Genomic DNA, 16,899 nt, shown 5'->3' with positions numbered 1-16,899 from the left:
ACTGCAGTTAGTTTGACATAGAGCCAGCTTATTGGGAGAATTATAGCGCTGGCCCGATGGCACCTTTAGGAGAGCTGATGGATCATGGGAAGACCAGAACAAAGGTAAATATAACCGCTTTATTTCCATCTTAAGGGACCCAAAATTGTATTTTGAATTCTGTGGGGTTATTTTTTTAAATATACTGAACATATAGCATGAGATCCAAAGTTGTCCCCATTTTAAGGGTCTTCCATCATCACCCTCATCATATATTTGTATGGCGCTATAGATTCCATACCGCCAGACATGGTTATACAGATATGACATACATGAGAACAGCAGAATTAGAAATACATGGATACAATTACCAGAACAAATCACAGAGGAAATTCAGCACAGGATATAAATAAGGACACTGCCTGTGAGAGCTTACCATCTACAGAGAGGGGGTAATGAGACACAATAGGAGCTAGTGGAAAGTAGCCTTAGCAGTCTATGCACTGGTGACTACCATACAAATTATCACCTATGCGGTGATCATGCAACATTAAATTCCAAGTGCTCACAGCATGAATAACCCAAAAACCTTCAGCCAGTGGATCTCCCTCCTGTATGCCTGGAGATAGCAGTGTGGAGGTGTTAAGAGAATCTTTTACGATCAACCAGTTAATTGCTTCTGGGATGTAGAACAGGACAGGGTAGTGGAGGGCCTGGGAGATCTCTGAAATATATGGCAAACTATAGCTGGAAATAGGGGCAATCTATATGTAATATAAGGATTAAAATTGAGTGGTGATTTTTCTTTAATAGATGTCTGGCAATTGTGGGGTGATACAAGGTGCACACAGCCCTCAGACCATCGCCACAGGTTCTAAATGTAATGAAAGTAGAACTCGATACCTCTCACAGTAAGATGAGAGCATGACCTAGGAGTAGTTTATCCCAGAGAGGTTGGAATATATATTTCACAATTCTGCAAGACTGCACTGATTTAGGACATTCATTTAAAAATTATTATCTAAACATGCACTTTATTATGCTCTACCTCCATAGTGATGCTGCACAAAAGACTGGGAGGCCGGTTATTGGAAACCCCAACATAACATGCTGTCCACATTCACCATCATGATAGGTTTATTTCATTTCTCTAATGTAATGAGATTTTTACTCTGCATATACATTATTTCTTTGTAGTCTTATAGCACTGGAACAACACGGTTAGTTTCCCATTATGTATCTGCCTTCTTCTGTTTCTCACTACTTCCAGAATTTAAAAAACAAAACACATTATGACTTTCACTCTTGGGAGGTGAATTGTAATCCTGGAAGACTATAAATAAATCAGCCGAGAGAGTCTGCAGTGATTGAGAATAAGTAGGTTTTTTTAAGACTATTCCCACATCTGTCTGTAGAGTCTTTCATTTAGAAGGCACCATAATATTACAGAAGTAAATAAATGATCAGTCTAGTCACATGGTAATAAGTTGTCCTAGAGGACCTAAGCTCTAGCTCAGGGATACACAAGGGATATTATGTATAAGCCTCACTGTCACTTCAGCAGTGCTTAGTAAAGTGTGCACTACAAGGAACGATGCACTATTTCTGGGGCCGGTATGAACGTATTCTGCCTAGAGCTTTTATAGTCATAAATGTCCATGGAGACTGCCAATATGCACATAAGTCAATGGAGGGAGGGAATCATCCAATGTGAGCCACAGTTTCCACTTGTTTTACATTTCAATATTGACCAGACTGCCATAGGAGATATAATACTTGCTTGGCTGTACCAGGTGATTAGCCGGCTTAAATGTGTATTGTAGCTGGGAAACATGGCCGAATGTAAAATAGCAACAAGCTAATGGCCCAGCATTTACCACAGGGCTGGGCCATTTACAGGGTATTCATTAAGCCCATCATTGCCATAAGCAGAGATCATAGCCTGAGAATCACCCTTTACCACTTGCTTCTATGGCTCTTCCCATGCTGCCATGATCTGTACCAAACTAGGCCTAAACATATCAGATGCTGGATGTTCTGCATCAAAGCAATCAATCATCATGGGCTAAGCCTGGTGGGTGAGGCATGGACTCACTGGGCTGGCATGTATTTGACATTACCAAGAAGTCCCTAAGTCTTATTTGCATACTACACATGGTATAGAGACGGTTTCTGTATACCACAAGGATATTGATGCTGTAAGTTGTTAAGCTCAAGAGACAAATCTGTAATTGGGTAAAGTTTTATTTTGTAGGCATAAAACTTTCCACCTAGATTGAACTCTGACACCCAGTCTAACTAGGTTCAGGTCTGCATAAACTTGTGAGTCAGTGTAATTAACTCATTAATTCTTTGATGAGCAACAAACAGATGGTGTCTCAACTATGAGTTTGAGAAACAGGAATCAAAACATTGTACAAAAACAGATGCAAGAAAATCCTTTTAGCCACATTTATTTTAACAAATATTAGTCCTTAAGATGAGCTGGAAGCTGCAACTGCGGCTCTCTTGGGTTTGGGTGTTGTGCCTTCACGGAATCCATTCCTGTATAGAGAGAAACGCACCATTAGGAGGCGACAAAACTACAGAACACCGACAGCGTATTTGCTGCAGCTTATCTCAGTTACTAGAGTAAAATCACTAGAGATCTCATATGTTCAGACATTTATTTTTTGACATCATTGATAAGCTTCAATATAATGCACATTTTTTATGCATGTTGCAGACAAATATTACAAAACATTGGGAAGGTTTTAAATGAAGGTCCTGTTATGATGCATCCTGCAGAGTTTAACAAGTGCGTAGAAAGAAGTCTAACCTTATTATCCAGCTTACTACAAGCAGTTATCCTTTGGTCAGATAAAGCACTGAGCAATTCCCTGCTGTGACCAGTGAACTCTTACAAACTATGGCCAATAGTTCAAAGTTTTTCCCGTCCTTAAGACTTCAGACAAAACAATTATACTGCCACTGCCGTTGTCGGCACCCAACGCTAAAATGCTGTTTATAAGATACCAATGTGCATAGGAAATGTTCTATAGTCACTGATATGCGGAACACCATATATAGTACAGGGTGTATTGAAAGCGTTGTGCACTGCAGTGTGTATACAAGACATTTACCATAAGGTACATGTACATAATGACCAAACTGGTATATCTAGCTGCTCTTACTATGCAATAGTGATAGCCAACAGCACTGGAGGAATCACTAGTCTCACCTAGCATGCATGAGGCCTCAGACATACTGCTGACACCTATTGTCCTTCACCGATATAGCTTCAACATCATGCAGTGCCTAGGACTGGCTATTGGAAGTTTTAGTCAAAAAGTGCAACCGCCTGTGTACATTATTCTCTAACAGAACACAAATAGTTCCTCCAATTACATCAAACAGGAAAACCAAGATACATTGCGAGCTAAAGAGCAATAAAGGCCACGCGACACCAACAATCATGTGGTCAGCTGTAGACTAAGCCACTGCAGGACACTATGACAAGCCACTTGTATTATACTTTTTCAACCACTTACATTTGATATGTGTGAACCTGTATGGGGATAATTAAACTGTTTGAGGCTCGTTTCCATTTTGAATGTCTTCCCAGTTACTTTTTAACCCTTATTTTATACAATTATGCCTCGTTTATATTTGGGGAGCTTTTTTTAATCAATTCTCTTATTTGACCAATTCTTTCATTACAACACTCCTAAGGATTTCTAGGGAAACAAACAAAATCAATGATTCTTATTTATTAATCTTGACACTTTGGTGGTGTCCCAATCTTGCCAGCGACATGGCCGTGTCAGAAATATACAGTGGGAACCAGTAATTCTGCACTGGAACTTTGCAGCGTTCCCACTATACAATATTTGCATTCCTGATTTGATTAAACACTAATTGGAAATTTGTACTTCACAGAATGAACACAACTGGGACAAGTCACATTTATGTTCCTAGTCAAACATCTTGAGCAGAATAAGTCCACAATGGAGAAACCACTACCTACAATTTACTGACCATAAACCCAGCAATTTAATCATTCTAATTTCAACTGGTTGATGCTCCCCAAAAGATCAGTATAATGACAAAAGAGACAAGTATTCGGTCATAGGGCACCCATTAGGGTCACTGGTCTATTAAAATAGTATTATGCTCATTAAAATTTAAATCCATTTTGAAAGGTTTGTGAAATATTAAAACAAGTCATGTAACACTGAAATCAGCTGTTAAAATGAAATGCAACATGGCCCAAATGTAGGATCATCATCAATTTATATAGCGCCACTAATTCCGCAGAGCTGTAGAGAACTTACTCACATCAGTCCCTGCCCCATTGGAGCTTACAGTCTAAATTCCCTAATACACCCACACACAGAGACAGACTAGGGTAAAAAATTTTTATAGCGGCCAATTAATCTTCTAGTATGTTTTTGGATTGTGGGAGGAAACCATAAACTACATTTTATATACATTAGGATACCATCAGTACTGCACGGGTTTATGCTAGGCTTTAAATTGCTACTTATTATACTTCATTTTCTTATATATTCAATACACATTAAGTTTCTCAGCAATTTTTATCTAACGCAGGTTAAACTCCTTCAGCAGCCAAATAAGTGCGCTTAGAGAGGATAGCATCACAAATATATAGGGGCATATTCAATTTTGAGTGTTTCCCGCGGCGATAAAATATTACCGGTATTACGGTAATGCTAAGCCGGATTTCAGCTCAGGGACGTTAACGTTACCGTAATAACGGTAGTTACGAGCACTACTACCGTAATAACGGTAATAGGGGGCAAGTCGCGTTACTTTTGCGAGTAACACTCAGAATTGAATATGCCCCATAGGGGCATATTCAATTGTTGGCGGTACAGCAAAAATGAACCCGGCGCGCGCACTATTACTGTCATTACGGTAATAGTGCGCGTAAATACCATTATTACAGTACTTTTCTCGCTGGATTTCAGCTCGCGGCTCAGGGAGCTGCGAGCTGATATCCGGCTTATTACCGTAATACTTTTAACGCCGCAGGCATATTCAACAATTGAATATGCCCCATAGAGTCTAAGGGGGGTATTCAATTGTTAGCGAGAGCCCCGTAAAACGAGCGGTCGAAAAATATTACAGTTAATACCGTAATATGCGCGTAAATACGGTAATTTACTCGCTGGATTTCAGCTCGCAGCGCAGGGAGCTGAAATTCAGCGACTAATTGCCGTATTAACGGTAATATTTTTCGAGCGCTCGTTTTCCGGGGATCTCGCTAACAATTGAATACCCCCCTAACAGTTTTATCACAGAATTAGCCACTTTAGCCAAGATCACAAAGTGATAATGAACAGTTATTTCAGACAACTTTTCTAACATTGATTCAGAGCGAGTCCTTTCAGCGGCCAGAGCTTTCACAAACGTCTACAGTATTGGATATAGTTATATGTCTGCACCATTCATCATGCTGGGTTACAAACACTACTGTGGGTTACAAGTATAAAGGCACAGCAGCAATCTTCTTTTTGATAGAGCACAACTAGCAGAAGTGTATGCGAGCTGTCTTACCTGAATCTACGGTACACAACCTTCAGATGTCTCATACGGCCAGTGCCAGTGGTGTTGCGTCTCTTGGCCTTAGCGCTCCAGTTGTCTAAAAAGAATGACAAAAAACATAATCAAGTAAAACACCCAATGATTTTAACCTTCATCTCTGTAAGGACTTATAACACATTTAAAGAAAAGGACACCTATCTGCAGTTACATATCGGCAGGCGTTTTAAACTAACCTGGCCATAAGAAAGGAGCTTTGGCAGCAGGTGAAGGATCGGAGGTCCACATGCAGCCCAAGGATGAACCGCTGTCCATCACTGCCTTAAGATATTGTAAAGCTTTGTAGAACATTCAGCTTCCACGCTACAATATTTTTCCCCAACAAGATGCCACCAATGATGTCAATTACTTACACTTTCTCTTGCGCTTTGCTGGGTACCCGCACTTGCCGCATGTGGACTTCTGTAGGTGGTAGGCCTTGGAGCCACAGCGACGGCACAAAGTGTGCGTCTTATTGCGGCGCTTTCCAAATGACGATGTTCCCTTCGTCTAAAGTAAAGGCAAAGACATTGTTACACTCACAATCAAAACAAAGAATTGCACAGACCGTGGAGCAAGGCATTTATCTCAGTAACAAGTCGAAATCACAAAATTGTCATATGTTCAGACATTTATTGGAGAACATCACTGATAAATGCAAAGGAAGACTGAGCCAAAAGCACTGTAGACTACTAGCAATGCAACATTATGCACAATATACATAAGATTAGCAGTCAATGACATTCTTTATTAACCCTCAAAGTCGCTGCAATTGGACTAGAACATTGGTTACAGTTACTGCTATATAAACACTGGACCCTGTGTGACCACAAGTTACATTAAGATGCAGCAGCCCAGACAACCACTATATAAGGTCTCAGTCTACAGATACATACGGGTAACAGGTATATTGGATTAGTCTCTATGAACAGGAGTCACATGTGGGTCCTACAAGTAGAACAGCACAGGCTGCTCCATCCCATATAACCATCCAGCATCCGGGGCCTCCACAGCGTCCATTCAACGTTACATTACAAAACTCCCCGCTAACATCCAACCCTCCGCCAATACCCGGCCCCATGTCACCGAGGACCGGGTCTCCCTCCATGGCGGGTGTCACAGGAACCCGCTATGGCGGGATGGAGACAGATGTAAGCGGATTGTACTCGGCGAGACACCATGACACTCACCATCTTCCCCAGCGGCCGATACGATAGAGACCGGAAACTCGGAAGGACTTCCGCTATATCAGTGACACGGGCTTCCGAGTATGCGCCGTAGTGCCGGGCGCGCCATCTTGGATGAGGGCAAGCGCTGGTCTCTATCCACGCCCCTATGCGATCTGTCTGGGGTTAGGATCAAACGTTCACATCTATTTATTTAGCATTATTTGCCAATGATCAATCAAGACAGCAAATCACGTAGAGCTGCTTATAATAGTGCTATCTTAGACTAAGCTGGAATGCCAGGTCCAACTAGCAGAGTTAGTCTATTATTATAGAGAGAGAGTTCATCCATTAAATTCATCAAACTACTTATTCGAAAACTGTGCAGAGACACCCCTATAGCATACATTGGAAGTGCTGTGCATGCTTCTAGATTACATCGTGAAACAGAACTAAGGAGTATGTTTATGAACAGGCAGCGATATGATCAGCAATATAAAACTGTTTTTCTCTGCAATTTACCTTTAAAATGTTGCCTCCTCTGCTCCTTGTTGATACTGTTCAGCAGCAGTAAAAATATCCATACCGCTTCACCAGCCAGTCTGCTTCCCTCAGCACATGTGTGACTGTGCATTGCCAGTTCATACAAGCATAGTGGCACTGGAAGCCTGGACTTGAGTTTAAAAAAAAGTTTTAAAACATATAGATTAAAAGTAATAAAAAAAAATGCAAAATAATTGCAAATATTGAAAAATAGCATTATTAAAATAAAGCGTTTTTCTGACTCTGGGAAGCTACAACAGTCCTACAGCAGTGGTAGGTGGGGACTGGGGAATACATAGGAAGATGTCATGACGATAGTGATAAAAGGATTCCCGCCATACATGTACAGACGGGACTCTCAAATAGTTTCCTGCGAAACCTGGTGAATGTGTTCACCGGAGGTAAACGCTTGATCAGGGCCCTCTTAAGAACATCTTGGGCACCGGGGCCCCTATATATACCAAAAAAAAAAAAAAATTATATATATGGGCCCTGCAGCCCAGGATGGCCCGTCGGAGGCAGCAAAAAAAAAAAAAAAAACCTGGAAAAAAAAAAAGACAATACTTATAAGCCATTTCTCTGGCAAAGACAGGTGTTAGGACAACTCACAACACATCAAGCCCAGGGCCGTCTTTCCCATTGGGCACAATGGGCAGGTGCCCGGGGGCCCTGCAGCCCAGGAGGGGCTGTCGGAGGCAGCAAAAAGAAAAAAACCTGGAAAAAAAAACAAAATACTTACCTTGCGATCAGCTGGCGATCCAGCTCCCTCCCTGGTCTCCTCCTCCGTCGCGCTCCGCAATGGATGTCGGGCGGGCGTGATGACGTCACACCCGACGTGCACTGCGAGCGCCGCACGGAGGAGACCATGGAGGGAGCCGGATCGCCAGCTGACCGCAAGGTAAGTATTTTGTTTTTTTTTCCAGGTTTTTTTCTTTTTGCTGCCTCCGACAGCCCCTCCTGGGCTGCAGGGCCCCCGTGCACCTGCCCATTGTGCCCAATGGGAAAGACGGCCCTGGGCTTGATGTGTTGTGAGTTGTCCTAACACCTGTCTTTGCCAGAGAAATGGCTTATCTCCCAATAGTAAATAAGCCCCTAATATAATAGCTGCTTTCTAAAATCCCCTGCGAGCACCTGTTCCTGGACAGACGCTGCCACTTCATCCAGGTGGGCCCCATGAGACGGGGGCTCGGAGCATATGCCCCACCCTTAATCTGGCTCTGCTCCGAGCCCTTCTGCTCTGTGTAATGTAAAATCCTCCCCTACCTACCCTCTGCCTTCACATGCAATGCTGAAAACTGATTCTGATTGTGTGTGTGTGTAACTGGTAGCCACTTTTTATAACCTCCAGAAAGATTTTGAAAAGGAGAGAATGAGTTGTAGACGGATAGCTAAAAAAATGCATGCCTAAAAGGTATTTAATTTGGTATGTAAACTAAAAAAACCAATGTGTGATTGTTCTTTAATCGTGGTGTTTAAGTCACGCTCCGGCCTCTCTCAGATGTAGCAATATCTTTTCAAATCTATTGGTTCGCTGCAGAATATAATTTCCCTATTGGAAATATAACTATCAAAAATTAGCAAATTTTTTTTATAATTAGTGTACTGATCGCAAATATTGTATAATAATGCTGTAGTTTACAGTTACTACAGTATGTAGTTACAATGATCCGGTGACTCTCAGATAATGAGGACTCTGGTTATTTCATTCACTTTTCAATAAAGATTTATAGAATTCCGTGCTCCCTGAAATTGGTAAACTTTATTTAAACAAGGGGTTCAGACATAATTGTTTCTATTCTAATGAATGCAGCTCCACATAAGGATATTAGCTACTTTACCATATAAGGCTGGGTACACACTACAGTGTTTTCAGCAGATTATCGGACCAATCAGACTATAAACGACTGATTGGCCTGATATCACAGTAGTGTGTACCCTGCAATAAGGAACAATTATCTTTCCAAAGCACATCATATCTTTGAATGAGATTTGTGATCTGAAGTAAAAATATCGTTCAACAATGGAACAATGTTGTTCCAATTGTGCAGTGTGTATACACTCTGCAGAATTGGAATTAAAATTTAGCTATCAGTGTGCTGTCACTGAGAGGATTGGCAGAGACGAGACCATAAGTTGCAGCCGATGGTTATGACAGATAAGGAGCACAGATCTCAAGGTAATCGTGTACAACGTGTATTGTGTGTACACATGAATCAGCACATGCTGATCGAGAAAGTTTCTTTCTGTCCTTGGTAAAATTGCTTAGCTATTGCATCATTAGAATTGTCTTGTAGTGTGTACCGAGTCTACAAGGACAACACTGATTGTTGTATTATTTTATTTGAAATAAAGATCTGAATTTCTTGTTTACCAATCTATTATTACATAAAAACCTTATTATTATTATTATTATTTTTATTGGTTATTTGTAGGGCGCCACAAGGTTTCCGCAGCGCCTTATGGGATCTTCTGTTTCTGATGTAGTACAATAGGAATTAAATAAAAAACCTTTATAGAGCAACAAATGCTTCCAGCAGAGCTGTGACAATAATAATAATTACACTTTGCAGTCACAAGAAGCTATATCATAAAAGATATAATATAATATTAGGAACCCTTATTTTCTAAACCAGGCCTGGTCAACTTGTGGCTTCCTAGTGTTGAGCAGGTGCGGGCTGGGAGATGACAGCCCGGGGGGCGCACAGGCGGCCGCATCACATGACATGGGATGTGGCCGCGGCTGCATCGCATGTCATGTGATGCTGCCGCCTGTGCGCTGACGCGGCCGCATCTCGTGTCATGAGATGCGGCCGCTGATAAAAATCCTGTGAAAGTGAATCCGGAGGGCAGCCTTCCGGCCTCACAGCCGGCGGGCCCTTATAGCGGTGAGTTTGAGCGCCCCGGGGGCCGATGCCCCACGGCCCAGCCCACCCCTGGTGTTGAGACACTACAAGTCCCAGCATACACTGCCAGCTATCAGCTGGAAAAGCATGTTGTTGCTTGTAGTTTCACAGCAACAGTAGAACCACAATATGTCCAGACCTGTTATAAGCAAAATGTTTGGCCACTTGTTGGAAAGAAACTCTCCCTTGTCTTTCATGTCATGCCTGCAGTTTTTCACTAGAGGGCATAACAAACATCATTTGAGTAAAGCTGGCTACACACCTATGCAATCTTACTTTAGATGTAATTTCTGTAACAATTCCACCAACAGCTGAAAGTCCCGATAAACATGCCAATTCATGTGTACACACCTACACATTTTACCTTCAGATCTGTGCTCCTCATCTCATAACCATCTGCTGAAAAGATCGTGACTCTGTACACTCTCTACAGATATCTGCCTACACTGCTGGCCGTGAGTGCATGCACACTTCCCGACCATCGTTCCATCGTTGATTGTGATTTTTCATAAGGCTAGAAAACCAAATCGACAGATGCCATGTGTTTTGGTATGATAAAACATGACCGTGGGAGTGTACCAGGGGAGGGCTTAAAATCTTAGTCCGGGCACCAAGACTTGACTTGGTAGCCTATTCAGGGCCAGATTAATGAGCTACATGGGCATGGGCCTGAAAACTATAAAGGGCCTATTGTGAGAATTGCCGTCCCACCGGAGGTGTGGCCAGTGATGTGTGGGCGTGGCCAGCACCATGGAGGGCATAGTTTGGACTTCCCTCCAGCCGCTTACATCTCCCTCCCATCCTTCCTTATATAAAGAGTGCACCACTAACTGGATCACACAGCATGTATGTAAAGTGAAGAGTGGAAATACGTCCCAGCTGTCCCTCATGCTGGGACAAGCTCCTGGCTGATCAGGATAGTGCCCTAAAATCAGGAGTATCCTGATAGAATCGGGACAGTTGAGAGGTAAAGGGATGTTATTTTATTGACCATTGAAGACAAAAATACAAACAATGTTTGATTATTTCTATTTATAAAGTGTTTAACAGAAACATACATGAAAAATGCTCATTTTCAGGTTTTTAACATTGAACAAAGTACAGGGTGCTGAAAACTAAAGAAAAATAAATGTAAAAAATAAAACTTGACTCTATGTATAAATATATATAAATACACTGTCTATTGTATATATCTATATTGATCCTCTATAGGTACAAACAATAGACAGTGTAGGTGCACTTACAAAAAAAATATATATATTATTTTTTTACTCCTGGCTGACCTGGGCCTATTTCTGTGGAGAGGCCTGGGGCTGCAGCCCCATTAGGCCTATTGTTAATCCGGCCCTGAGTCTATTAGCAACATTTGAAAGGAAAAAATGCAGGTGGCCTGTGGCGCGTGCACACTAATGCAATATTTGAACAAACGGTCGTGGGCTCGTGTAATCTGCACAATAATTGCATAGATGTGTACCCAGCTTTAGGGAACAATTTATCTGTATACAGGTTTCTATAAGTGTTAGAGATGTAACGTAAGCTGTCTTCTAAAAAGCCCCTGTGGATTATCCATAAAATTAAAATACAGCTGTCTGAACATAAAAATAGGATAATAGCTTTTATCCTTAAACAAAATGAATCAACTATGAAGGTTGAAAGATTTGTGGCAAAGAAGGCAAAGCGTGGGGTTCTCAACTTAAGTGGCAGATTGTTTAAAAAATTTCCTTACCACCTAGAGGAGGTAGAGGAGGATTTATTGGTGCCCTGCCATTCCTCAGGTGCGGCATCCTCTCCTGCCGTCAGAGTGGGTGTGTGGAATCGGGCTGTTATGTCATAGCCAAGCGCCACTCACCTATACTTGCCTACTCTGCTGGAATGTCCGGGAGACTCCTGAATTTCGGGTAGTTCTCCCAGACCCCCGGGAGAGCAGGCCATTATCTCAGATCCCCGGTCTGGTAGGGGAACAATGAAGCAATTGGTGGCATTTTTAAAAAGGGTCCAAATTTACTTTTCCTTTTCACTTGACCCCCTCCGGGAGAGGTTTTTAAAGTAGGCAAGCCTATCACTGACATGAAGGAGCCGCAGCTGGCAACTTGGCCGGCAAGAAGTTGGTGGCTGCTGCCCTCTAAGTCAGTGGCCAGCACTCAAGGTCACTCATTCAGTGTGTTAGGTGCCCCCTAAGCCATGGTGGCCTAGGCAAAAACCTAAATAATACTTTATTGGATACATAGACTAGATATAGTGTCCTCTACGGAATAAAAAAAAACTGACTAAAGTGCACGTGTAAAGTGTCATTACGGTACCGCAACATCGAAATGTGCAATGTTGCGGTACCGGGACCCATGCAGCCACGCGTAATCACGGGAGCAAATCCTAATTGAATATACCCTAAGGGCCTGGTGTAGAACCGTCTCAGTCTGAGTACAAACTGTTACAAATCCTTGGCCAAAAGTGCTTTTTGCGCTGTTCAGTTCGTCCGACTCTACATCAGACCCTAAGTATGCTAGACACTATCATCAAAAGCACCCATCGCCTCTACTGGTTAATAAATACATTTTACATCCACACACAGGAAAGAAAATATTTCTGAAACAATTCATGAACTTCTCCACAGAAGGAATTATTGATTTATTTACCTGCATCTGCTCAAATATTAAAATGCATAGCGTGTATTTTCCCAACAGTCCCTACCCCATAGTATTAGGGGCCTGATTCATTAAGTATCTTAAATGAAGAGGTATCTTATTTCAGTCTCCATGTTACAATACAATGGTTGCAAACTAGTTTTCTGTTTTGCATGTAAGTTAAATACTGACTGTTTTTTCCTGTAGCACACGAGGCACGCGACTAATCAGCCCTTGATCTGTGGGAGAAACAGGACAAAATACCTTCACGCCCCCGCTAAAAGCGGCAAGCAGCAGAGCCCTGTGTCCACCGCCAGAAATAAAGATGAGGAGAAGAAGAGTGAATATGTGATGGCTTTGAAAAAGTCCTCACATAGAAGACGAAACGCGTCGCTGAATTCATACTGAACCATTGTGATCCAAATGTTCTTATCTGTATCAATAATCCAGACCATCTGATATAACCACTATACCTACGCGGATTACCGCTGATGCCAGAGTTGAAATTTTCTTCAGCCTCATGAGTACTGCACGGACAGCTGAGAGGTGCGCACCTCATACCGAGCAAGATTTCAGACTGCAGAGACGCCAGAACGGAGAGGTACTTTTCTCTGGATGTGGACACCAACAATTGCAAGTATTTGCTAATATCCATGTGGCGAATATATGACAGTCTGCATATTATGTACTTTTGAGAGGTTACTGGATACTTTCCATGCATTAGGAACTAGTGATACATCACTGAAAAATTATTGGGCATACTCAATTGCTCAAAAGATATAACAGGTTAAATAATGGACAATAGAGATTCCTATCAAGGTCTGAGAGAGATATATATATATATTTATTTCTTCATATGAAGTAATACTGCACATGGTCCTTATGTTTTTAGCAATTTGATGTGATTGGGTAGGATATCCCAAGGATCCCACTCCATGTTGTGTGATATTAGGGATCACATGGTATTTTAATGTATATTTTTATATTTAATTGTATTGGTTTTATTAAATACAATATATTTGGTTTGATTTGCAATCGTTGTAGACTTTATATCCATCTATCAATTTACCTGAATATTCCCTGTGTTATCTTACCCCTTGGATGTCTCATCTTCGCGCTGTCATATCATTTTTTGCGTATTCTGTATTAAGTAGGGAAGTGACATTACCCCTAGACCAGCTGAGACACCCAAGTAAGGGGTGTAATATTTGTTAGTGCCAGGTATTTAGTATTTTATATTTTTGAGGAGAAGAAGAGTGAAGGAGAAAAGGAAGTGAAACATAGAACACTCAAGCATCAGGTCTGATATATTTTTTGTAGGTCTCCGATTTCCACTTACCAAGGGCCTGAATTTCCATACCAGAGACGCCTCTGGCCGCTGCAGCCATAGCTGCTCCAATTCGGAAATAATGCGTGCCATACAATGTAGGATCAAGACCAACTTGAACTAGAGAACGTTTTAGCATAGCCTGAAATTGAAACTTTGCTACAGGAGAACCATCTAGGTGCACCAACCACATGTCAGCAATGCTGACACGTAAAGTAGCCAATCTATGACATAGGGGCACAGGGCAAATGGACTTATCAGCTTGATGCAGCAAGGTAACCCAGTGGCCTTTACCTGTTTGGTCTGTTTTAGACATGGTGATTTTACACTGAAAGCATTCGGCATGCAGCACTTTGTGTTTAGTTAGGAGAGGTGCACCCACGGAAACTCTAGAATGAGAGACCAACTCACTAACTCTGAAAGGCCCATGGTATGCCATTGAAAAAGCCGTACTAAAAAGGGCTATCTCGTACTGATCAGAGGCCAGTTCACCCAATGTAACAATAGTTCTACCCAATATATAAAGGTCTATTGGCCTTCTTCTATCTGATAACGTGGGCCTCAACTTAGCCCAACCTTTAAGAGCTTTCTTTATAATGGGATACTGCACACCATGTATTTTTGCCATGAACGAGATGCCTGCAAGCATAGATGCCATAGATATTTTGGAAAAAACTTCAACGTATTGTCTCCACATGAATTCCTTCATACCGTCAGAATGATCAACAGCGTTGTTGCCTTGAGATGCTAAGAAAAGGGACCATCGCTGCCACGCCCAGCTGTAATTTTTTCTAGTGGACGGGCCAGGGAAGTTTCTGCAAGGTTCATAATGCCAGCTCGACCATCTGCCAAATGTAAAATGGACATGTTAAACCGTTGGGCTGTGCGTGAGGGGCAAGGGCTCTAAAACGACGCCAGTTGAAACGAGATAATGCGTCCGCAATTCTGTTGTCTACCCCAGAAACATGACAAGTGCGAAAGTTTATGTCATATTCCAGGAAATGCAAAACTAATACGCAAAGCAAATTAATCGCCAGTGTGAGGCGCTTTGCTTTTTTATTGCCTGGGCTACGCAAGGATTGTCGCACCAGAACACTATATTACTTTCGCTAAGCCTGGGAGCCCATAATTCCAGAGCCACGATGATGGGGAATAATTCCGACACTAGTAGATTGCTTGTCAAGCCTTTGACCCTCCATGAATGAAGCCACGGGGAGGCACACTACTTGCCCTGATAGACCGCCCCAAAACCCTTAGCTCCTGCTGCGTCTGTGTACAAATCAGTCTTCTTGGTAGATATTTGTGGGGAGGGCCAGATCCTATTACCGTCAGAATCTCGAAGGAAACGCACCCAAATCTTCAAGTCCCCCATTATTTCTACATTTAGTTTCATATGACTGTGGTGGCGATTAAAACCTGCTGTCGCTAATTGTAGCTTCCTGCAGAAAATCCTACTCATGGGTATATCACTACAGGTGAAGTTAAGAGAACCTAAAAGTGACTGAACCCGTCGCAGTTTGCTGGATGGGAAGGACATTATTTCTGTAATTATTGATTCTAATTTTCTAATTTTATCTTTTGGCAAGCGGCAAAGACCCTCAACCGGTTCAATCTCGATCCCGAGAAAGGACAACTGTGTTAAAGGCTCTTCCGTTTTTTTTAATTAGCTATTGGAATGCCCATTGTTGAAAAAAGAGCTTTAACCGCAAACAATGTATCCACACAGCTGTCTGAATTTGGGGGGCCCACGAACAGAAAATCATAAAGATAATGCGCTGCTCCTCGTTGCCCGCTTCCCACCTCTACACACCAGTGCAGGAACTAGCTGAAAGCCTCAAAGAATGCGCAGGAGACTGAACATCCTATGGGCAGGCATTTATCACTTTGAAACCCATGAATCAAAATGATTCGGGATGTAGTGGGAGAAGTCTGAAAGCCAATTTGATGTCAAGTTTTGCCATTAATGCTCCCGTTCCTAATTCCCTAACTTGTGATAGCGCATCCTCAAACGATTGGTATATTACTGTACTGCTGTTCTTATCGATGGCATCATTGACTGAGCTGCCCAGCAGGTGTGATAGGTGTTGTATAAGCCGAAATTTACCTGGGACTTTCTTTGGCACTACCCCTACCGGTGAGATAATTACATTGGGAATTGGAGGAGAAGAGAAAGGCCCTAATATTCTTCCCAGGCTGACCTCCTTACGAATCTTTTCAAGCGTTAAATCCTGGTGAACCAGAGCTGAACGAAGATTCTTCACTATGCTAGCTTTGACCACTGACTGCATGGGAAGACGAAAAGCCTGCCCGAAAACCTTTGCGGAAGAAGGCAGCCTGGGAGGAGTCAGGGTAAAATTTGTGCCACTTTTCAAGTACGGACAGGTTGACAGGGAAGTGAGTTTTAAGCATTGTTGTTGCGACCTCTGCCGACACCAGAGGCATTCCTTGGGCATTTCTTTGCCGGGTGGGGCCTTCGACAGTTGGATCAGGCATGATGATACCGACAGGACTCATCCCTGCCGCAAGATGCATTGTTAAATGCGAAGCACCTATTTTTTTTTTTCTTCAAAACAATTTTATTGAAGACATTTAGACATCAATTATGTAATACTGTTAATTTCACAAAAGAAGAGAAACATTCCATTGTAAATACAGTCAATATAAATGTACATGGGTATTATTACATTTTTTCCTTGGATAACACTTGAGGAGGTTTGACGACCATAATACAAACATTCTAAAATATGTGTGTCCGATATTAATATATTATCACTTTG

The 16,899-nt window shown here is 42.0% G+C and overlaps 1 protein-coding gene and 2 non-coding genes across 3 annotated transcripts; all 3 read right to left on the bottom strand.

The window, feature by feature from the left end:
- Positions 1–2,416: 2,416 nt before the first annotated feature.
- On the bottom strand, positions 2,417–6,844 carry RPL37 (ribosomal protein L37). Its single transcript, XM_075184128.1, has 4 exons — positions 6,753–6,844; positions 5,937–6,072; positions 5,539–5,623; positions 2,417–2,523 (listed from the first exon to the last, which is right to left on the bottom strand). Exons 1-4 carry the CDS (start codon positions 6,753–6,755, stop codon positions 2,454–2,456), a joined length of 294 nt encoding a protein of 97 aa, XP_075040229.1. The 5' UTR covers positions 6,756–6,844; the 3' UTR covers positions 2,417–2,453.
- Positions 2,591–2,670, bottom strand: LOC142137243 (small nucleolar RNA SNORD72). The gene has a single exon (XR_012687886.1). It is a non-coding gene; the product is annotated as a small nucleolar RNA SNORD72 (small nucleolar RNA).
- LOC142137244 (small nucleolar RNA SNORD72) lies at positions 6,143–6,220 on the bottom strand. The gene has a single exon (XR_012687887.1). It is a non-coding gene; the product is annotated as a small nucleolar RNA SNORD72 (small nucleolar RNA).
- Positions 6,845–16,899: the final 10,055 nt, after the last annotated feature.

Source organism: Mixophyes fleayi, chromosome 1, assembly GCF_038048845.1.
Source record: "Mixophyes fleayi isolate aMixFle1 chromosome 1, aMixFle1.hap1, whole genome shotgun sequence".
Taxonomy (NCBI): Eukaryota; Metazoa; Chordata; class Amphibia; order Anura; family Limnodynastidae; genus Mixophyes; species Mixophyes fleayi.
The sequence above is the reverse complement of the archived record's forward strand: the minus strand, read 5'-3'. Positions and strand labels throughout refer to the sequence as shown.